The following is a 22,934-nucleotide window of genomic DNA, read 5'->3' as shown; positions in this document are numbered from 1 at the left end:
TTTTTTTATTGTAGTTTTTCTATGCTTTCCATTTGTTAAAACTAATTCACAAGCTCACCTCACTCCAAAAAATTAAATTCTTCAAAAAAGGTAAAAGTATAGAGACTAGTTTTAACAAATGAAAAACATAGAAAAAAAATTGGCTTATGTATATATTGATTAATCCACTCATGTAAAAGGAAAATTTAGATTATTATTTCAAGTATTAGTGAAAATTTGGGTGCGATTTTTTTTTTTTGAAATAATAAGACTAGACTTTTATTATAAGAAGATGGCCTAACCACTTGAGCCTAAGAAATGAGTCTTTAAACATAAAACAAGAGTCCAACAAACAAGACCCAACGGGCAAAATATAAAGAAAAAGGAAAAAGGAAACTAAGACCCTTATCCAGTCAAAATTAATTGAACTGCTACCCACCACTCCCCATATATGTCCTTATTGTTGTCGGTTGTAGTTTTCGGAGAAGCTTCTAGTACCCGTATCCTCTGTTTGCTCTTCCGATCACTAAACGACTTAGGCTCTCAATCAGGTTCATGTTCGCGGTGTCTTCCCAGACCCAATGACACGACAACGTAGTGAGGGATGCATTGTTCCAAGTAAAACTCTTCGCATTTCTTCAAACTCGTTTGTACTGTAAGTTAACTAGAGTAGGCAAGAAGTCCCAAGAGACTTTTCAAGTTGAAAGTTTTGTTTGGCAAGGAGATTGAAGCACCATAATTTTTTGTAGAAACCTTTCATTACTTTCTGTACTTCAAGTGTATCCATGTCATTACTAAAGTCCAATAGTAATCTATATGCACTTCTGGCTGAAAACTCGCCCGAAGACTCCCCTTTCCAAACCAAAAGATCAGCGTGTTCCACCGTTGCCAAAGGAATACGTAGAATTCCATCAATGTCCATATTTGAAAAGGTATCACGAATCACATCCTCTTTCCAAATTCAATGCGAGCTATCAATTAATTTCGCAACAATAGTTATCCCATTATCACAAATAGAACCACTAATTTTGTAATTAATTGAACCAGGTATCCAACCATCCTCCATAACATTAATTCTGTCACTTGTGCCCATTCTCCGATAGAGACCCATTTCTAAAAGCCCTCGGGTTGCCCAAATACTCTGTCAGGTATACGACTGTAAATTCCCCAACCTAGCTCTCAAAAACTCACTTTGCGAAAAGTATTTTGCTTTTAACACTCGCGCTAATAACGAATCGGGTATTGAATAAGATGCCAGCCCTGCTTCGGTAATAATGCTAAGTTAAATTTAGCTAAGTTGAAAAATCCTAAACCTTCGATCTCTTTCAACTCACATAGCTTCTTCCAATCGCAGTAGGGGATACCTCTTCAACCATGCCCTTTTTGCCACCAAAACCTAGAAATAATACCCTCTAGTTCAGTGCAAAAATATTTAGGTAACAAAAAACACATCATAGAATACGTAGGAATAACTTGAATAACTGCTTTAATGAAGACTTCCTTCCCCATAAGGATAAGAACAGTATATTGTAACTGTCTAATCTTTGCTTAAATCTATCTTTTAAAGTTTGAAAAGTGAACTTTTTACTTCTCTCCATCATATTAGGTAACCCCAAGTACTGCTCGGGGTCATTCGAGTATCTAACTCCTAGGGCACCAGAAACTGAATGTCTATCTTCTTCACCCACATTGGAACTAAAAAAAACTATTGAGTTCTCATAATTTATTCACTACACAAAATAGATCTTGTACTCGTGTAAAACAATCTTCAGCGGATGAACCCCTCTTTCATTAGCCTCTCCAAACAACATACAATCGTCGGTAAAAAGTAAGTGTATAATCAAAGGTCCCCCCTCTACTCACTTTGATACCTTTAATTAAGCCTTCATTCATCACTTCATTCATCAAAACTGATAACCCTTCACTATAAATCAAGGAAAGAAAAGGGCTTTAAGGATTCCCCATTACTTGGTTTGAAAGCTTTGCCCACCTTACCATTGACAATAACCGAATATAAAACAGATGAGATGCACCTTATGATTAAGTCAATCTAAGACAATGCAAAACCTATTCGCTCCATCATCACACAAAGGAAGTTCCATTCAACAAGATCATATTCCTTACTCATGTCAACCTTTAAAGCCGTAGACCTCTTTTTACCCAATCGTTTCTATCTAAATGAGTGCAAAATTTCATAATCCACTAGAATATTATCTGTAATCAATCATCCTGGCACAAAAATACTCTATGCACCATCAATACACCCTTCTAGCACTCACTGAAATCGATTCGCTATTATCTTAGCGACCAATTTGTACAATACATTACACAAACTAATGAATCTAGAATTCTTAAAAATTAATAGGCGGGGAGTTTTCAGAATAAGCACAAAGATTGGTAATATTAACGGAATCAAGAACCTTACCACCATTCAGTACCTCCAAGCAGAAATTAGCAATCTCCCTGCCCATAATATACCAAAAATGCTGAAAAATAATGTCGAAAAACTATCATCACTAAAAGGTTTTATCAGTCTCATACTTTTTAAAGCATTAACAATCTCATCCTCAGTATACCTTTCGGTTAACATTAAATTTTCCTCATCAAAAATTTACTTTCTCACCCCCATTAACAAATGATCCGTAACTATACTGCTATTAGTCGTAAAAAGCTCCTTAAAGTAGTCCATTGCGAAACACTCCATCCCAGCCTCCTCGGTCGTTCCTCTCTCATCCTCATATTGTAAACCCATAATTTGATTTTTTTTTTCTCTGTGAAGCATATTTATAGAAGAAAGTTGTGTTTTTATCTCCCAAGCGAAGCCAATTCACACGTGCTCAATGTTCTCAAAACATCTCATCTTTATCAATTTCTAAATTCAAGATAATTTTTGTTTCAATCAACTCCTCGAGGGTTGCATCATCTCTCTCTTTCCAATAAATCCCCTAATTTACTCGTCAAGTCCTGCCAAATACCATCCCTTTTTCCCCGAATCAATTTGGCCCATTGACACAAATCAGTCCTAATTTGTTCTAACTTAATGAAAATATCTCATTCATCATTACCACAAATTTTCTAACATTATCCTCAAAAGACTCTTACATTACCCACAAAGCCTCAAATCAAAAAGGCATAGGTCTGTGATGAATGCCCTTCTCTATCGTAGAGGACAATGATTTGAATAAAAGTAAGGTAAATGACGTACCATAAAATTAGAGAATAAGGTTATCAAGCCTTCATTAGTTACCCCTCAGTCGACGTTCTCTAATATTCATTTCCTGAATATTCCCCTCTTCCATGCATACCAAGGTCCAGAGTATCCCAAATCCACTAAGTGACAGTCCTCCAAAACTCCTCTAAGCATTTCCATCCTTCTCTCGTCCCTAGGCACACCCCTCACTTTCTCAAATGAATACAAGATTTCATTAAAGTCCCCACACACCATCCAATGGGAGTCTTGCGAAGTCCTCGGTGACTTAAAAATTAGCCACAAATCTTCCTATCCCCTAACATAAGAAGCCTCATAAAACTCAGTGAAATTCCATCGTAAATTACTTTCATCTTCATGAACATCTACATCAATATGGTTCATTGAATAATTTCTAAAAGAGATAGTATTATTACATTTCATGCTATACACAAGCCACCTCTCGAGCGCTCCATCAAAACATCAAATCCATTCAAACACCAAAACGCCTATGAATATTCTCCATCCTCTTACTATTTAATTTAGTCACCATAAAGTATACTAAGTGGGGATTATACAACTTTAGCAAATGTCGAACCCTTCTAACAGCCCGTGGACTCCCCAAACCACGGACATTCCAACTCAAGATTTTCATTGTGACCAGTCAGCTTGCCTCTTGGCACTGCCAATACAAAATGGGTTTTCCCCACTGGTCTTTCCTCCCTAACCACTAACGCATCTTCTACACCATTAAAGCTTAGTGTTTCACCCTCCTTGCGAAACCTCTTTTTACCTTCGCCAGTCCCAATCGAAAATTCCTTCTTGTCATGTTCCATATCAATCCGACCTTTCCCCTGACCCATAATACCATTTCCTCCTCTAAATTAATTCCTAACATGGGACCCAACCGAACATGTCCCTCTTGTGGTCCAGTATTCAGATTCACTTGTTGACTAAGATTTCCAAGTCTACCCCAATCACTATCCTCAATCAACCACACACTCTACATAGCGGCAGCTCTCCTAGACTGCGTATGAAGGGTCAAATCCCAACCTAACTCTGTAGATTATTCCCTTCTTAACATCCGCAATTAGTAGAATGAGCCATTATGTCCAAGTCGACCACAATAAAAGCATAACATAATTAACCTATCATATTTTAAGGTAACTGTAACACCCCTAACCTTTATCCGTCGCCGGAACAGGGTTACAAAGCATTACCAAACTTTTCAGATAAAAAAACAGAAATTACATATTATTTAACATACATGTCATAAATCAATTATATTGTCCCTTATATGAGCCCTCGAGGCCCAAAATATATGTTAGAAACAAATCGAGACTAAATCGAGTAATCAAAAAAAATTTTCGAAAACATCAAAAAATTTTAAAGAAATAGGGGACACACGCCCGTGTGACCAGGCCGTGTGGCTCACACTGTCAAGAAACATGCCCATGTCTCAGGCCATGTGTACATTCAAAATAGGGCCACACGGTCGTGTCCTAGCCCATGTCTAAATTTAAGTTTTTATTGACTTAAGTCACACGGCCAAGCCATACGCACGGCCAAGCCACATGCCTATGTGCTAGGCCGTGTGTCTCACACAGCAGAGACACACACCGGTGTTTCTGCCCATGTGAAAATACCTGAGCATTCTGTTTTGAAATTTTAAAGTTGCAGGGGATACACAGTCAAACCACACGCCCATGTGTTAGCCACGTGAACTCAAAATGAACCTTAAACATCAAGTTTACCATTCCCTGCAATCTTGAATACTAAACAACTCAAAATTAATTGTTCAACCAATTTGAAACAAAATCAAATTTCTTCAAAACATGCCAAAATAATCAACTTAGATGTCTAACCAATGTACCCTCATAGGTACCAGAATCATAATATCAAAACATATTAATTTAAACATCATTCAAATTGAATTTGTAAAGATACCAAATTCAACCTAATTTTGCCTATATCATGTTCATTTATGCAATAATTTAAAACATGCCATATTATAGCCTTAATATAACACATGCTCATATATATAACTAACCAATATTAACTTATAATCTTATTTACAGTCTATCCACAAAATAGTTAACAATTAAATGCCCTAGGTACATGCCGACATAAAAAGGAATAACATCACCACATTTGAGTTCGGGACCATTGTTGAATGCTGAATCGGCAGTCAAACCTTAAATACCTAATCTACGCACGGAAAATAAAACCGTACGCTGAGTATAAACTCAATAGTATTTCTATAATTCGAATATTTAAAAGTAAAATAACATAATATGCACATTTAATCATACAATAACAATAACCATTCAATTAATCATTTCATAAACAAATTAATCATAACATACTCAATTCTCATCATTTGTTATCTCAAATAGCTTTTCACGATATGATATACAATTTATATGTCTCATTTCCATTTCACATTCAATATTATCCAATATCATTCATAATATCACTTCGTTTAATTACCCCTATTAATACAACTTGGACTCGGACGGATACACGGATCTAACCAAAACACACCAATTTGGTACCTAGTACCTCATCAGATAATTCGCAGTAATAAGTTGACACACAGTATCTCATCGGCTTAACCGAAATAAATTGGCACCCAATGCCTCATCGAATTAATCCGAAGTAATAAATTGACACCCAGTGTCTCATCGACTCGAAGTCAAAGTAATCCTTAAACTCTTCCAATCCTATGGCATGCCATCTATATCCGACTCAGCTCGATATAGTTAATAGAGTTCAATTCACAATTCAAATGCAACAATATCCAATATTCAAATTTCACATTATTCACATATTCATATAATTTAATTAAATATCAAAATGCTAAATACTCACCTCAATCACTTACCATAAACATTTAATCAAAATACAAAAATTAATAATTAAATTCGAATTATAGAAATACAAATCAGAATTTTCGAGCTATTCCTCATTGACTTTATTTTTTCCCTTCTTAGTTGAGGGTTCCGGTACAACGTTAGCTACGGAACTAAAACAATTAAAATTCATCAATATATTACAATTCAATTTCACATTGAATATTTCAATTTTTATTCAACATTTGCCTAAATTTCAATTTAGTCCCTAAACCGAGACTAACTTTATTTCTTCATAATTAATTCTATATTTTTATTCAATTTCCACTTTAAACTAGATTTAACTATCTAATTTCACTTAAATCCTTAAATTTTGAAATTTTCACATTTTAATCCCTAATATTCAAAATTTATAATTTATTCTACAATTCAATCCTTTTTCATTTCTAGCTTAAAAATCTATCAATTTAGTTCCTAATACTCAAATTATTCTATATAAACAACATTTAATAATTTAATAATTTCTAAAATTTCAACATAGGTTGGGTAGTATTTAATACCGTGACTTAAAAATATAAAATTACAAAAAATGAACTAAATTAACTAACCAATTGAATTTTAAATCCTTGAAACCCTAACTTTTCTCCTTTCTTTCTCTTTTCTTTTCTTTCTTTCATTTGTTTCGTTTCTTTCTCTCCTTATTTTTCTATTGTTTTTCTTTTACTTAATTATTATAATATAATATAATATATAATATATAATATATATGCTTAACATTTAAGTTTTATTATAATATTACTTATATATTTTAAGTTTAGGTTTTATAGTAAATACCGCCTCATTCAATCCAATTGGAATAATTTTTATTTAGTCCCTTCAATTATTCTTTAATCTATAATTCAACTTTCACTCTTTTTGTAATTTAGTCTTTATACCTAATTATCTTATTTCATACAAATTCACCTAATCAAAACATAATTAACTACACAACTAGCTTCGTTAATATTTTTAATAAATATTTTCGAATCCGTTTTACGAAAACAGAGATCCAAAAATATAATTTTCAATTACACATGACTATTGAGTCGTTACACTAACATATAGTTGAAGTTTCGAGAATCAAATATGGTCTTCTTCTTCCTTGTTAAAGGCCTTTTAACATCTAGTTGAACCCTTATCCATAGGAAATTCCGTACACCCTTACTCAAACTCTTAGAATCGTACTCAAAAGAAACTTGCCCAAAAAATCACCCAATTGTCGCGCAACAGCTTCTTATTTGGGGTGCGATTTAACTGTGTAGGATTGATTTGAGTTAAGAGTCCCTTTCTCCATTAAAAACTTATAATGTGAAGGAGGGAAATGTTCTTTTTCCACCACTACAATTTGTGTTTATATTTTCACCACGTTTATGTTACTACTTATTTTTTAAAATATAATATGAAAATAAGTCAACTTTCTCATTATTTAATTAAAAATATTTATTTCTATAAATACTAATCATTCAAACACCCAAAATTTTCATACAAAAGAAAAATTCAAATCAACACTAATCTCATAATATTATCAAACTTTTATGATTGAAATATAAGCATGGCACCTAGATGATTCAACTTTTTTGTGTGATATTTTAAAAATAATCTATTGGATGGAGTCTCATTGGATTCTTCCAAGCAGTTGCCAATGTAAGATCAATAAGACAAAAAATACAATACATCACCACAAAAAGACAATATAGTCCTTAGCAGAAAAGCTATTCCGTGTATGCATGATAACCTCAAACTGGACCTAGAATAACATAACTGCAAGAAGCAATATTAGCCGTGAGATGCTTAATGATACAAGGCACAGGGGGGCATCGTTCCTGGTTGTTGAATTTCGGGGAAAGTGGCAAATTACGTAAATAAACAGCTGGCTAGATGTCAATTTGCAACGACGTACTGACTAACTTACTGACGCACTTCATTTAAAATGCCATTTTGATTAAATGTTGCATTCACGCGCCTTCACTCCCTCCTCGCGCATCACGTTTCCTTCTATCTCTTTCGGATTAATATAATTGCTTGCGCCCGTTTGGGTTACAGATTTAGCAACAAAATCAGACTGTTGCTTAATACTTTATTTATAATACTAATACTTTTTAGACGAATCCACTTTCTTAGGGATTGGGTTTGTTGGTGTGTACAACTGTTTTCTATTGCAATCAACCTCGTTACAAGTTATGTATTATAACCATAAACACGAATTAATATTTAGGATTAGAAAATTATCTTGTAAAAATAATTTAGGTGTATTTATTATTACTAAGAAATAAGTTATGGCCAAAAAATTGTATTATAAAAAGTAATTTATATGTCATAATATATTTATTTATAAAAGTTATAACATAATTTATTTATGTGCCCATACTATGTGTTATAAAAATAATTTTTTTTAGTAAAAAATATTATATTTTTTATCATAACTTATTTGTAAAAAATAACTTTTTAGAGTTATGACAAAAGTTATATTATTTATGATAAAAGTTATATAATATAAATTTAAAATTATTTTTTGCTTAATTTACATATTATAAAAGGGTTATCACTCAGCATAAATTTTTTTCAAATTAGGTTTATATGAGTTTTTATGATTAAATAACAGACCATTTGCACCATGAACCCTCATATTGTATGGTAAATGTTAATTATGCAAATCCAAGAGGTTTTCTTGTACTATATCGTGGATTATGATATTTTTTGAGAGAACGGAACAAGAAATGACTTATTTGAGAGAATGTAACAAGAGATGACTTACAAACTCTTTAATTTGAGACATTCAAGGCTTCAAAATGTCATTGAAAGACATTTGTTGTTCTAAAAAAATATTTCCATTTTAATAACATCATCTTAGTGTAGCATAAAAAAACAAGGTTGGATCGTAGTAGTATGTTGCATACTTCATAGCTTTATCGTAGGTGGATTTGGGATTATCCATACTAAAAGATATTGATAATCTTAATAATACAGTTTAGATTAAGATAATGGAGAACTTGATCAAGTACCGACATTTGATGAAAGTGAGCTGATGTTAAATATTAAAGAGGATACCAACATTTGATAAAAGTGAGCTTATGTTAAATATTGAAGAGGAAATAACCCAACAAATATGGAATACTAAAACAATTAGATAAAATTACATATGATATTTATTTTTCTTATTATTTTTATTAGTAATTGTATTATCAACTACTTTTTGAACTAACATAATAATATGATGATTTGGTTTTAATTTTTGTTACTTGTTTAGATTTTTTTATTGTGCAAATAATTGTTTACAATAATTAATATTTTTAAATATAAATTATATAATTGTATAATTATAATTTGTACTACCAAACATGACATGGAGAATTACAATGTAATTAAACTCATCAACCAAACACGCCTAGAGAATTACAATTCTTTGTAATTACTTTCATTCAATTACTCTATTTTGTCCAAACATACCTTACATTAAAATTTTAAAATAAACATATATATATATATTAAATTGGGTTCAATTACATTTAGGTAAAATACAAGAATAGTCACTCACCTAATCAATTTGTTCTATTTTATTCGATCAACTATTACATTTTTTTTAATTTAACCACTCAATTTTCTAAAATTAAATATTTTAGCTACTTTTGTGGTTAACTTAGTAACAAAAGTTTAATGTTGATTTTTTTATTAGCCTAATAACAAATTTAGTCCTCCAATATCTACATATGCTATCAATTTGATCTTAAATATAACAAATTTAACAAATTTTATCCTCAATATTTACAAAATTTATCTTTTTATTTTTAGTTCTAAAATTATAAAATTTATTTAAAAATATTTTAAATATTTTTATATTTACTTTTAAATTTAAAATTTTATATTTACTTTTTCTCGTCAACCATTCTCATTTTCTTGGCAAGCATGAAAAATCTAGAAATTAAAGCTATTTTTTATTCAATCTCTTTTGATTTAGTCTCATTTTTCTTTTGCTATATTGTTCACTCAAATGCCTAATTAAAGCACAGAAGGAAGCTTAAAATTAACAAATTTATAAAGTTAGAAAAATAATTGGGTTGACAACACCAACTTTGGCGACTTGCTCTTTGGCTGCAAAGATGGTACAGGTTTCAAGCTTTAGTGTTCTTGTGTCTTTATCATTTTTAGCTCAAACATTACAGAGAGATTGCAAGCAAGGCTATACATTTGATATTTTTAACTTTGTCAATTGAATGAAAGAAGGAAGAAAGTGAAAGATATTATTGAAAGTCATTTTAGTACAAACATCTTAAAAATATTTTTATATTTACTTTTTTATTTTTTATAATTTATATTTACTTTTTTTAAATCAAGATTTTAAAATATTTTATAATTAGGATTAAAATGAAAAATCTTGTAAACATTAAGGATTAGATTTATTGATTTTTTTTTAGATTTAAGACCAAATGGATAAAATGTGTAATATTTGATGGCTAAATTTGTTATTAGGCCAATAAAACAAAGTCCACGTTAGACTTTTGTTAGGCAACTAGCGAAGCGAGACTAAAATATTTAATTTTGAAAAGTTAAGTGACTAAAACAAAAAAAAAAAGTAAAAAGTTGGGTGACCAAAATAGATCGAACTAAATAATTAAATAACTATTACTGTACTTTACCCATTATATTTTAAACATAACAAATTAGATTTAACATATTATTCTCAACCTAAAAGTATTCAATACAAGTACAATAATAAAACACATTGCATTTGAAGTGGTTTGAATTTTATTCACTAATAAAAATATTTACGTTAAACTACAAAATCTAAATAGTAACATATTTTTTATAAAATTTAATTTTTATTTAATCGAATTGAATAATTTATTTTTAAATCAATTCGAATAAGTAATTTTTTTAAGTTTGAGTAGAATTAATTTTTACAACTTAAAAATCAAAATACGATTGGTGTAAATATTCATTAGACTCCTAATTATTTCAAAAATAAACAAATCGGTCCATCTAAAAATTATGAAAATTTCAAATAAAAATAAAAACCTAAAATTAAAACAATAAAAATATTTTATAAAATGTTAAATTATAAAAAAAATCCAAGATGATAAATTTGAGGCTTTAATCTAATAAATTAGCAAATAAAGTTTATCATACAAATGGTTTTTTTTTTTTTACTTTAAAAGAGTTTTCAAATACACATAGTGTCAAAATTGTATGTTCTAACTTAGAATTTAATCGTATTATCAACTGAGTTTTAATTTGAATAATTTTATTAGAATTAACTCGATTTTCATTTCAACCATTTTGATTTAAAAACTTTTAAAATAAATTAAAAATAAAATAACATTTGTTAGAATTGGACTGATTGGATCGTGAATCGATCAATATACTAACAAAGAGATTGAATCCATAAAATCAAAAATAAAAACAAAACTAACAATTGAAATAGTTAAACCAATTTATAAATTTATAACATGTTATAAAAATGTAATTGTTGTTAGAGGTATAGTGAAACAAAAAATCTATAAATTGGATGAATGATCTCATTTTTAAAAATAAAATAAAATAAAAATCATCAATTAATGGAGGGAGGATTATATTAACCGGCAAGGGAAGTTTCTAGGATTATATTTTATTTTTTATTTACAAATTAAAAATTTAAAATTCATTTTTGTATGCACAAATAAATGGAGAATAATAAAGTGAGTGGGTTGAATTATCTAAAAATGTTGATTATTAATCATAATTATCGAATTAAGTTGGTTTTTTTAAAATTTAGCAGATTAGTTAGATGTTGGGAAAATGTGTCCAACTGGACGTGTTTTCATTGGATATGGTAGGAAAACATTTTTAGTTGAATGCGCTCTTAGCTTTGGTTAGATGGTTAAATGTTACTGCTTTTATCATTGAGTCTTAAGTTCAATTTCTCTCCTACTCACATTTATATTTTTATTTCATATTGCTTTTAAATTTTTAATTAATTTTTATAAACGGTTAGATGGTTAGATAGTTGCAATTATATCTTTAAGTCTTGAGTTTGATTTATCTCCTACTCATATTTATATTTTGTATTTCATGTTGGTTTAAGCTTCTTCTTTTTTAATTAATATTTTAAGCATATTAGCTTATTTCATTAGATGAGTAGATAAATGTAATTATATCATTGAGTCTGAAGTTCCATTATTTTTATAAGCATATTAATATATTTTTTATTTCATATTGTTTTAAGTTTTTTTAATTTTTAATTAATGTTTTGATGATATTTTAATTATTTTTATTTTTAATTAATGTATTTTTATTTTAACTCTTTTATTTATAAAATCAAATAATTATTACAAATGTCACTAATTGTAAGAAAAATAATAATATGTTTATAAAAATAATTAAAAATAAAAATACATTAATTAAAATTTTAAAAACTTGAAACAACATAGAATAAAAAATACAAATATGAGTAAAGAATGAATCAAACTAGAGACTCAATGATGTAATTGCAACTATCTAACCATCTAACTAAAGAACTACTATATTAAAAATAATTAAAAATTTAAAAACTTGAAATAAAATAAATAAAAAATAAAAAATACAAATATGAATAAGAGATGAATTAAATTTAAATTCAACAATAAAAACACTAATATTTAATTATTTGATCAAAGTTAAAAGCGCATTTAGCTAAAAGCACATACACTGAAAACTCATCCACTTGGAAAATACATTTTTCCTCTAAAATTGGCTTAATCTAATAAATTTCACAAAAATCGATTTAATCGGGTAATTATGGTTAAAAATCAACATTTTGTGCTAATTCACCCAAGTGAGTGCTTGTTGAGTTGAAATCCAAGGACCGGCGCGTGAAAAAAAGAAAAGAGAGAAAATGAGGAAGAAAAGAGGGGATTAGAGTGGGAGCCACCACCCATGTGCTCTCCTTCCTGTCTCCACCAGCTCCTGCCGCTCAATCATTGGCACTCTCTCTTCTTTCATTTCATCTCCAATTTCCATTTCCACTTCTTTCTAAATATTCGGTTGCTTCTTTTAATCCCCCTTTATCCCCCAAACAGCACCCCAAATCTTTTTAGTTTCAGTCCACAACTGAACTAGAAGGGCTATACAAACAAACAAATTCTGGGTAAGAGTGTGCTACTCCTGTTCCCACCATGTCTAATTCGGAGGGTGGTGCCACCAACGGAGCTATAATGGACCCTCAGAGACAGCAAGCCACGGTTAATGGTTCCCTTGCCATAAAAAAAACTCCTTCTAAAGACCGTCACAGCAAAGTCGACGGTCGTGGCCGAAGAATCAGGATGCCTATCATTTGTGCCGCTCGTGTTTTCCAGTTGACTCGTGAGTTGGGTCACAAATCCGATGGTCAGACAATCGAGTGGCTCTTACGCCAGGCTGAACCTTCCATCATTGCCGCCACTGGCACCGGGACCACTCCCGCCAGCTTCTCCACCATGTCTGTTTCCGTCCGTGGCGGAGCTAATTCTACTTCTCTATCGTCCACCACTGCTTCTCCGTCTTTGGATCATAAGCCTTTGTTGGGTCCCACCCCATTTATACTCGGGAAACGTGTCAGGTCCGACGATGATAACCCCGGAAAGTATGATACCGGAGGAGTCATGGTAGGACCAGGAGTTGTGGGGCCCGCTGGTGGATTCTGGGCTCTTCCAGGCAGGGCAGACTTTGGTCAATTGTGGAGTTTCCCGCCCCCAGCGGAGATGGCGGCTCATCAACCTGCTGCTGCGTTGTTCGTTCAGCAACAGCAAGCGATGGGAGAAGCGTCGGCGGCTAGAGTTGGTAATTATCTTCCTGGTCATCTGAACTTGTTAGCCTCGTTGTCGGGTGCTCCAGGAAGTTCGGGTCGGAGAGGCGAGGATCCTCGTTGAATTTGGCTGGACAAGTTTACCCCTGTTATCGGGAGTATATATATAGCTTGGTTTTGATGTGTGTGGATGTGGAAGAGGGTTTTTAGGTGCAGGCGTGCAGCTTTAGGGTCAGGGAATTAGGGGTAAATTTTGGGGACATTTGGTTGATGATTAATTAGGGTTGTAGAGCCGTCACAAATTGTTCACGATTGTGAGAGTTCATGCGAGGGAGAATTTGGGGCTTGGAGCCACAGACAGGGAGAGATCATGGTACTTGGGGATATATATGGCATGGTAAGAATGGAGTTAAAGCTACTCGTTTTCAGACGATGAAGCTGCAAAACTAATGGTCGATTCTTCTTGTTTTTACACATCATTGGGTGATTGGGAGATTTGCCCTGGATCATACTAGCAATTGACTCACCGTTGTGGCATATGGTCTTCGTAATTATGATTCTGTTTTTGAGAATCATTAGTTAGTTTGCTGCGTACCATTGAATTTATGGCTCTCAAGGTGTTGGATTTATGTCTCTCTCTCTCTCTCTCTTTCTGTTTCTGCCTTCGGTGTCAGTCTTTATGTCGATCACATGATCTTAAAGGGGACTGCTGTGTCAATGATTTATTTTAAAAAAAAAAAAAGCAGCTCTGCTCTGCTTCCTTTCGGTAAGCCCCTCTCATTTGGATCATTTTTAGCCACTTATCAGCCTCCAACAAATAATTGTCTTCATGCAAGTGGCTGCTTCTTTCTCACTTGGTTTGATTTATTATGTAGTGTTTCATAACTGGCGGCTTCACTCACTGGGTCTTGTATGTGTTTTCAATGGTATATTTGGGCATGTTTTAGTAACAGCAACTGCTCCTATCTTCTGCTTTAATAGTTTGGATCAGATCAGAGCTATACTAAATGCATACTATGTGTGTCAATTAAAATGATAATTGCAGAACACAAGACTAATAGGGATGACCTGCAACAATTGAAGTGTATGGATTTTGATGAAAAGAAATGGGGTCATGATGAATATGGCAGTGAATGCCAAACACTTGTTTTTCTTTCATTTTCAAGCCTTGCATGAATGAGGAAAACTAAAACAGCAATGACCTAACCAATTATTAGATTCCACATGGACAATAAAAAGGTAAAATGAAATAATTTGGGTAAATTATAAAAATGGTCACTTTTTTTACTCAAATTACATATTAGTCACTTATTTTTTATGTTTTAGTCACTTACGTTATTGTTTTGTTACGAAGAGGTCATTCTACCATTAAGTTCTGTTACCTCCAAACATGGGTTTTAAATGCCAACTTGGATGTCTTACGTGGCAATCCAAATTAAATTTATTTAATTAAAAATTTATTTTCATCCTAGTAACTGGACATCCAAGTTGACATTTAAAATTCATTTGGATTGCCGTGTAGGACTATCTTTAAGGAGGTAATGGACTTTAATGGTAGAGTGACCACTTCGTAACAAAACGGTAATGTAATTGACTAAAACGTAACATTTCAAACATAAGTGACTAAAATGTAATATGAGGCAAACAAAAGTCACCATTTTTGTAATTTATCCAAACAATTATGATGTGAAGAAAACATGAAATCACATATAGGAATGGTTAGGTCTTGCAATTAGTGAGAGAAAAAAATCATTAATCATTCCAAAAATGTTACTTCATTTTTAATGATTGCAAAACGAAAGAGTGAGGATGATGAGAAAGTAGGGGAGGGGAGGGGAGGGGTGGTCTTATGATGTCAATTGCCTTTGCCTCTTTGATTTTTCACAGCTAAAAATTTGGGTGCAAGACAGATTGGACCCTCTCTTTTGGCAATTCAAGTAGAAGATAATATTTTGTGAGAAAAGAATATTTTAAAAATAAAGGAAGGAAAATGGAGAGGGCAGAGGCAGTGCATCCACTTCCAATTGTCTGAGGTTCAATTTTCAGATTTGCTGCAAGGACTTATCCTCTCACAAGAAGAAGCCTTATCCCATTTGCTCTACCCTTTAACATCCTTGTTCACTTCAACAACACAAATTTCATTAAGAATCAATATCCATTCCAGCAACTCTTGGCACTGTCATTCTTAGATTTAAAAATAAATAAATAACCAAAACATATGTATTAAAAGAATAAGAAAATGATTCAAAAAGAAATGATCATGAAATAGATTGATAAGTATTTGGACATCCCCATGAGACATAGAATTCACAATGTTATCTTCCTTGGTTCAATTCAGTTTGTATTTTCAATTCATGGACTAGATTTGGTTGAGACTTTGATTGTTTGACCGACGTCCTTGGACTATCCAAGTTTTGAAGTTTTTGATGATATATCCAAGGCTGAAATGAAAAACTTTTTAAAATTTTTCATTTCATAAAAGATTTCACATTATATTATTTTCTCTACTCCAAGATTAAATCTTTATATATTTTAAAATTAATAAAAATAATTGTTTTGTACTAGTTTTAAAGGGATTTAATTAAATAATATAATATTAATTTAAAATATGATTTAAGTCAATCTGAATTTTTTACCATATTCACAAAGGTGATATTAGTTTTAAAATGAACACAATATATATAGTGTTAAATATTCTTCTTATTTAAAAGATTTTAGAAGTATGTTAAAAATATTAAAATGAGAACTTTTAAATATTCTTTTGAAAATTTTAAAATTAGAAAACTCATTCACAAATTTTATAAATATTAAAAGTTAAATATATTAATTTTTAAAATTCGATCTAAAATGAAAAATTTTGATAGCGGAAAATCAGTAACGGGTCACGCCTAATTCTGGAATTTAGTTGTAATAACCTGCACTTTGATAATCTATTCATCCTTTGTCCAAAAATAAGAGTCTAAAATCAATGTCCATAAATCTTTTTTTTTTTTTTCATTTTCGTCCTTTAAAGTTCTTTGTTTTTTTTTTTTTTTGCTTAGATCACAACTAAAGTCATCAACCGTTTAACGATTCAATACTATTACGTTAAAAATGGTTGGCATATCTCTCACCTCTACCTACCCGAGCTATGTAACTTTGATGATGTTATAAAAAATTTGCCCCCATGCAGGATCGAACTACAGACCTTCAGTTTACAAGACTGACGCTCTACCACTGAGCTATAGGGTCTTCGAATTGCTATGACCATTTTTTTTCCTTAGAGAACGTATGTTGACTTGAAAGGGAAGCAAAAAGGCAAATGTTGATACGAGCGGGGCACCGGGAGCAGCTTGGAGCAACTCAAAGCATGGATGTTTTCAAGGTTATTTGTTCCATTCTAGGACTGTTTCCATTGCCTTACAGCTACCCCTGTTCTTCCTGCTTTCAAAAGCCAAAATCTTGAATGTCACTACAAAAATAAACCATCTTCATGGAGAGGATGTTTCAAAACTGCATATCTCTTTAAACTCCACATGCTGGTTACTTCTAGGAACCACATATTTAACGCCATCCCTAAAAGTTTTAGGGCCAACTGGCCAAACCTTAATCAATGGTGGAAAAGTTCCATGGTCCAACTTCATTTTCCGACTAAAGCAGTTCATTTTTCCCCCACATTCAACTCAATTTCATTTAATAACATTAATTAAGGAACATTGTTTATTGTTCATGTACACTACGTTAATGCACCAATTCAAAGGTCTAATTTTACCAACTTGCATTACCATTGCATTTCCACAATCAAATACCATGAAAGAACCTATCTTCAACAATGTAGATGGAAGGCCACCTTTAAAGATCATATTTCGTTATCATTACTGACAAGTCATAAGCATTACAGGAGAAACTGCTTCAGCATTCACATATCAAACAAGACAAAAATAATAACTTGATTGGAGAAGAGACAAGTCAAGCTGATTCTCCAACGCATCTAGACACCTACCAGAAAACATTAGCTCCAAAAATTGAATGAAAAATTTACACTCCCTCCCAAACCCCCGGGCAAAATAAGAACAAATTCTTGGGGGAACTCGAAAAGAACTATGCCTTCAACTAGTAATCATCCAACACTTCCTCCTCTGTTGCCTTTTCAGCAGCAGGGGTTTCCTTGTCTGAACCTCCTTCCTCCTAATAAAAAAAATCCAAATGAGAGGTTAGGCATATTGTCACAATTCGCAACAAATGGGTAAACGTAAGAAACAGAGCACCAAATGGTTTGAGGAGAAGGGTGAATGAAGCCTTACTTCCTCATTTTGATGGTCAGCATTCTTAGCCTCCTCCATTGCCTTTTCATACTCTGCTTTCAGCTCAGCTGCTTTATCCACGTAACACTTCTTTTCCTGATTGAAGTCAAGTTCATTAGCAAACTCAGTTTTTAATCTATAACCAATTTATAATCATAATAATGAATATTAACAACTTACTTCTTCTGACATAGATTTCCATTTCTCACCACCTTCCTTTGCAACCTAAATTTCATCACAGAAACGTTATAAACTTACCATTATTTAATAATAAAATTGAAAAAATAATAATATTCAACCATGGTGAGAAATGAGTACCCCTGTAACACCCTTTGCATCTGGGTTCGCTTCCTTGTAAGATTTCCTAAAGTCGTCCCTGGAAAGGAAAAAGAGAAATCCCGTTAATTAAAGGCCACATGGAACTAACTCGTGAACAAAAAGAGGGTAAACAAAGAGTCATTACATGAACAAGAAGAAGGCGGTGGGAGGGCGTTTGGGGGCATTGGGATCTTTTCCCTTCTTCAACTTCTTCGGCTTTTTAGGATTTGACTCTGTTGTTGCGGGAGGCTTCTTCCTGAAAATTCATCGGAAACATATAAGTAAACCAAAAGTGAAGAACAAACTCCCCAAGGAAGGCCGATGAAAGTAAACAATACCTTTCTGCAGGCTTCTTCTTGGCTTCAGCAGGCTTCTCTATAACTTGAGACTCTAAATTAGAAAATAAAAATAAAGTAAAACTAATTATGAAAAATTCCCACCACCAGTAACCTAATTTAAGTTATATTAATTAGACTTGGAAACGAAGAGGCTAACCCAAATTCATTTTGATTTTAGCTTCAAGGCTACAGCTATGCATATTGATAAGAGCCATGGGTACGGTTTTGTTACACTCATCACTGCAATTTCAGGGTGTGAAACGAAACAAAGAAAATTTAGTAATGAATATACAAAGATGTGAAAATACCCAGAAAGGAAATCAGAATAAAAAACATAGAACAAGAGAGAATGAGATTACCATTTGGCAAAAGCACTGCCATCTTTAGCGCGAACAAGAGAGGAGGCAGGGGCAGGGGCAGGGGCTGAAGCAGCGTCGACTCTCTTCCTAGGCTTTGGTGGATTGGATTTGGACCCGCCTGCCATTATCTTTGTTTTTCACTGTAACACTCACAAAGAACGAAAGAGGAGTTTCTTGATTGAAGGGAACCAATAAATGGAGAATGCGATTTCGATGGGTTGTTTGGGGAGGGGGAAACAATTAATAGTAGCAGAAAAGGCAAAAAAATAGAGGGAAATGGAAAATGGGGTTTCGATATTTTGGCGCCAGCTTAGAAGCGCGCCTTTGCTTTTCTTTTATTCCCAACATTTTTGGATTTTGGAGCTGGGAGGGAGGTTGAAAATTTTGAACCAAATTTCACTAGGATTCATGAGTTGGCTCCATTAATCACCCTACGACGTAGAAGCAAAGCTTTGGGCCAAGAGTTTCGGCCTCAATTAGACTCTTATTGCTGGGCTAAGTTGGCACAAAATTGAAGAGGGGTTGTGTTTCAATTCAGATTGAGCTCCGACTCAATTTTCCAAGTTGATAATATTTTTATTTATGGTCAAGTATGCTTAAATCCAGACCATCAACACCTCTAACCTCTACGTCCATTTTCTTTAAAGTGGATTGTAGCAGTGTAGGTGAATCTAAACTATTATTTTCTCTATTTTTTTAACAATTAATTAATCAAAAATGTATATTTGATATATGTGAGAGTATCATATTATTCTAAATTTAAATTTATAAAAATCTAGACTTTTTTTCTTATTTGATCATACTAGTAGGATCACCCGCAATTCACAGCTTGCTGATATTCAGTAATTATACATTGTTAGAGTTGAGATTCAGAAGCGCTGAAAACAAATTCTAAAAAAAAAAAAGGGATGAGTGAAAGGAAAGTAGAAAGTCTAGATTTTGAGGATTTCCCTGGATGAAGTTGGTAGTAAATAAAGGATACACAGGTTTGATGGGTAAGCATAAGAAGTTATGGATAGATTACCTGGAATGCAAAATGCTTTGAACACAGGTCCTTATCAGGTGTGGTTGTAAATTCCCTATTTCTCAGTTTCAAAAGCTTTGATAAAATGGATGAATAAAATGCATGCAAGACATTTGTTAGCTTCACATTAAACAATTTGACACTTACTTAACCACATCTCTTTCCTCATTTTTTATTAACTCATTCCTCTTTCTCAAACCTCTCACCAATTCCTTTTTACTGCTCTCTGAATTACATTTTAAACAATGGACAAGTATCAGGTTTTTATATCTTGTGGGTTTTTTTGTTTTTTTTTTAATATATAGTAGAGAAACCCCAAAATGGCAAAATAACATCATCTAACACCAGCCGAAGCTTCTTCTCTTCTTGTAAAAATCTTGGGTAGAGAAAAATAAGCCTAATAGCTCCGAGCCAAGTAAATGACCCAAAATGATCTCTCTCGTGATTCATCTTTTACATTGGTACTAATTTAAGCATTGAAGACAAAACCCCGATGCCCCTTCACCATTTTATCTTCTTTGAATTGAATCATGGGGTAGACCATGATCAGAATTTGATTTTTTTTTTTTTATGGAAAAATTCTTCAAGTGAAGGCAAATATGGCCGTTTCATTTCATCGCATTTTACTTGCTTCCATACAAAACCAGTACTGCCATTAGAAATGGATCCAAATCAATTTTGATTGGAAAGAATGCCCCACAATTGTTTTTAGTAAAGTTGAAATTGAAAGAGATGCAGAAGATTTTTTATTTTTTTATTTTTTTACCAAAGGATCAATAATAGAAAGAAGAAAGTAGACAAGAGACACAAAATTTTAAACTTTGAAGAGGTCAAATGCCGGTGTATTTAGATTCCTCTACCTCAGAGTACTAATATTTTGCCTCCTTTTTTAACTGTTTGCCCCAAATTAGTTAAAACCCCCATTAATACCAAATCATCACAAAATCACATCTTGAAGGCGTTAAATGGCGGTTTAAGTTTAAAACAACCATGCATCCTTATAGAATCTACACATCTGATGGCTTCTCAACACAATATGTATTTTATCATACACACAAATGATCTTTTTTTTACATTAGTATATTAATGAGAACATGGAACTGGGAAAGAAATAATGGTCCAATTAAACAAGGTTCGAAAGAGAAATATATGCAGTGTGAAGGTGGGAGGGGTGTTCCAAATGAAAACCGATGGCTCATACCCCAGACCCTAACCTATTCAATGGCGAAGTAAAACGGTCTTATATTACAAGACAAAAGGAACGGAAGAGATATTAGTGCTGGTGCTGAAGCATTTATAGTAGTGCAGTGAAGTTGTGGTTCCGTATTGCCCATTACACATGGAAGAAATAAATCCACAAGAGGAAAACCCCAGCTGAGATATGGTCCGAGAACTGTCAATACTGAATTAAAAACAAGTTTTAAGACATTTCTCATAAACAAAAGCTACCCGCTTCACTTTTAAAGAAACTAAGCTTTGCATGCCATTAATCTACACAAATTCATAACATTCAAACATCGAAACCCAAATCTCCATTTGCATTGTCTTCTCCTTTTCTTTTCACATTGTTATCAATTTGATACCTAAAGTTAATTGGTAAGCATCATTGTGGGCTCATTAAAGGAAAAAGAAAACCATTTGTAAATATATATATATATATATATATCTTCATGGAAAGGATTTTGTTGTTTAGCTAAAAGGTAGATTGCATTTTCTTTGAAGTTGGATTTCAGTTACAATCATTACCCAGATGGAGATCAAAAAGCTAACTTAGAAACAAGGGGGAAAAGGTGATAAATAAGAAGAAGAAGAAGAAGAAGAAGAAGAAGAAGAAAGCTTAGAATACAAAGAGACCTTAAAATGAACTTAACAAGCTATGATTTGATTGATTCTAGTTTGGGAGTGATGATCAGCATAAGAAACCGAAGTTACCATTGTCGAAGTTGAGAGCATAACTGAAGGGATCATAGTGGAAGCTAAACTTCTGCTTGGATGTCCTACCCTTCACTTGTCTCCTTATCTCAGCTCTAACCCTCCAAAACATGCTCCTAAGCTTCCTCTTCCCACACAGACACAACCCAATCACTCCCATTTTTCAAACAAGCAGGCCACTCAGATATGAACTGTGGGGTCACAGTAAAGGAATTATATAGGGAGTTCAAAACAATAAAATAAAGGGTTAACTTAAAGCTTGGAACACACACAAGGCCAAGGGGGTGTACGCTAGCAGCTGGGTGTGTTTTGGACCAGTTATAACTTCTGGAAAGCAAAAAGTGTTGGTCGTGTAGAACCAGTAACCGAGGCAAAAGTTAATCTCTTAATCTCTTTCTCTCTCTATCTTTCTATCCATCCATCCATCTATCTAGTGTCTTGTCGCTGCCAAGGAAAGCCTACGGCGCTGTCTGTCTGTGTGTCTCTGTCCTTGGTCTTATTGTAAAAGAGGCATGCAAGGGGAGTTAGAGGGAAAGATTACGGGGTTGATCACATGGGGTTAGTGGGTTTGAATTGAAACAAGATGACAAGTAGAGTTTTGACAAACTAGTGTAAGATATCCCCAATAAGGCCATGACATAGGGGAGACGTTGTATTTGTAAGCTTTAAACGCCCGTTTATTTACAGGGCTTCTTTTAGATTTTTTAGTTTTCACCTTTTGGGGTTTTGATGGAACGATGCTCAGATTAGCTATCTTTTCATTTGTACTTGTTTTACTTGGTAAAATATTGATTTACTTTTAGCTTTTGGTTTACTGCTCTTTGTCAATAGATGCATCCCCTCATCATTATACCCCCCCAAAATGATGTCATTTTTGACAATGAACTT

At 32.8% G+C, this 22,934-nt stretch overlaps 3 protein-coding genes and 1 non-coding gene across 4 annotated transcripts; 1 reads left to right on the top strand and 3 right to left on the bottom strand.

The window, feature by feature from the left end:
- Positions 1–12,613: 12,613 nt before the first annotated feature.
- Positions 12,614–14,770, top strand: LOC108479959 (transcription factor TCP7-like). The gene has a single exon (XM_017782835.2). The coding sequence runs from the start codon at positions 13,185–13,187 to the stop codon at positions 13,914–13,916; it is 732 nt and encodes a 243-aa protein (XP_017638324.1). The 5' UTR covers positions 12,614–13,184; the 3' UTR covers positions 13,917–14,770.
- Positions 14,771–16,951: 2,181 nt separating this feature from the next.
- TRNAT-UGU (transfer RNA threonine (anticodon UGU)) lies at positions 16,952–17,023 on the bottom strand. The gene has a single exon. It is a non-coding gene; the product is annotated as a tRNA-Thr (tRNA).
- A 599-nt stretch (positions 17,024–17,622) lies between these two features.
- On the bottom strand, positions 17,623–19,305 carry LOC108477080 (high mobility group B protein 7). The gene is made up of 8 exons (XM_017779522.2): positions 19,091–19,305; positions 18,889–18,971; positions 18,732–18,783; positions 18,539–18,649; positions 18,394–18,451; positions 18,256–18,300; positions 18,076–18,171; positions 17,623–17,959 (listed from the first exon to the last, which is right to left on the bottom strand). The coding sequence occupies exons 1-8, from the start codon at positions 19,213–19,215 to the stop codon at positions 17,885–17,887; spliced, it is 645 nt and encodes a 214-aa protein (XP_017635011.1). The 5' UTR covers positions 19,216–19,305; the 3' UTR covers positions 17,623–17,884.
- A 1,850-nt stretch (positions 19,306–21,155) lies between these two features.
- On the bottom strand, positions 21,156–22,723 carry LOC128285687 (uncharacterized). The gene is made up of 2 exons (XM_053023570.1): positions 22,047–22,723; positions 21,156–21,516 (listed from the first exon to the last, which is right to left on the bottom strand). Exons 1-2 carry the CDS (start codon positions 22,204–22,206, stop codon positions 21,329–21,331), a joined length of 348 nt encoding a protein of 115 aa, XP_052879530.1. The 5' UTR covers positions 22,207–22,723; the 3' UTR covers positions 21,156–21,328.
- Between the last annotated feature and the right edge of the window lie 211 nt (positions 22,724–22,934).

The sequence above is a fragment of the Gossypium arboreum genome, chromosome 12, assembly GCF_025698485.1.
Source record: "Gossypium arboreum isolate Shixiya-1 chromosome 12, ASM2569848v2, whole genome shotgun sequence".
Taxonomy (NCBI): domain Eukaryota; kingdom Viridiplantae; phylum Streptophyta; class Magnoliopsida; order Malvales; family Malvaceae; genus Gossypium; species Gossypium arboreum.
Note: the sequence above shows the minus strand (reverse complement) of the source record. Positions and strands in the feature narration are given on the sequence as shown.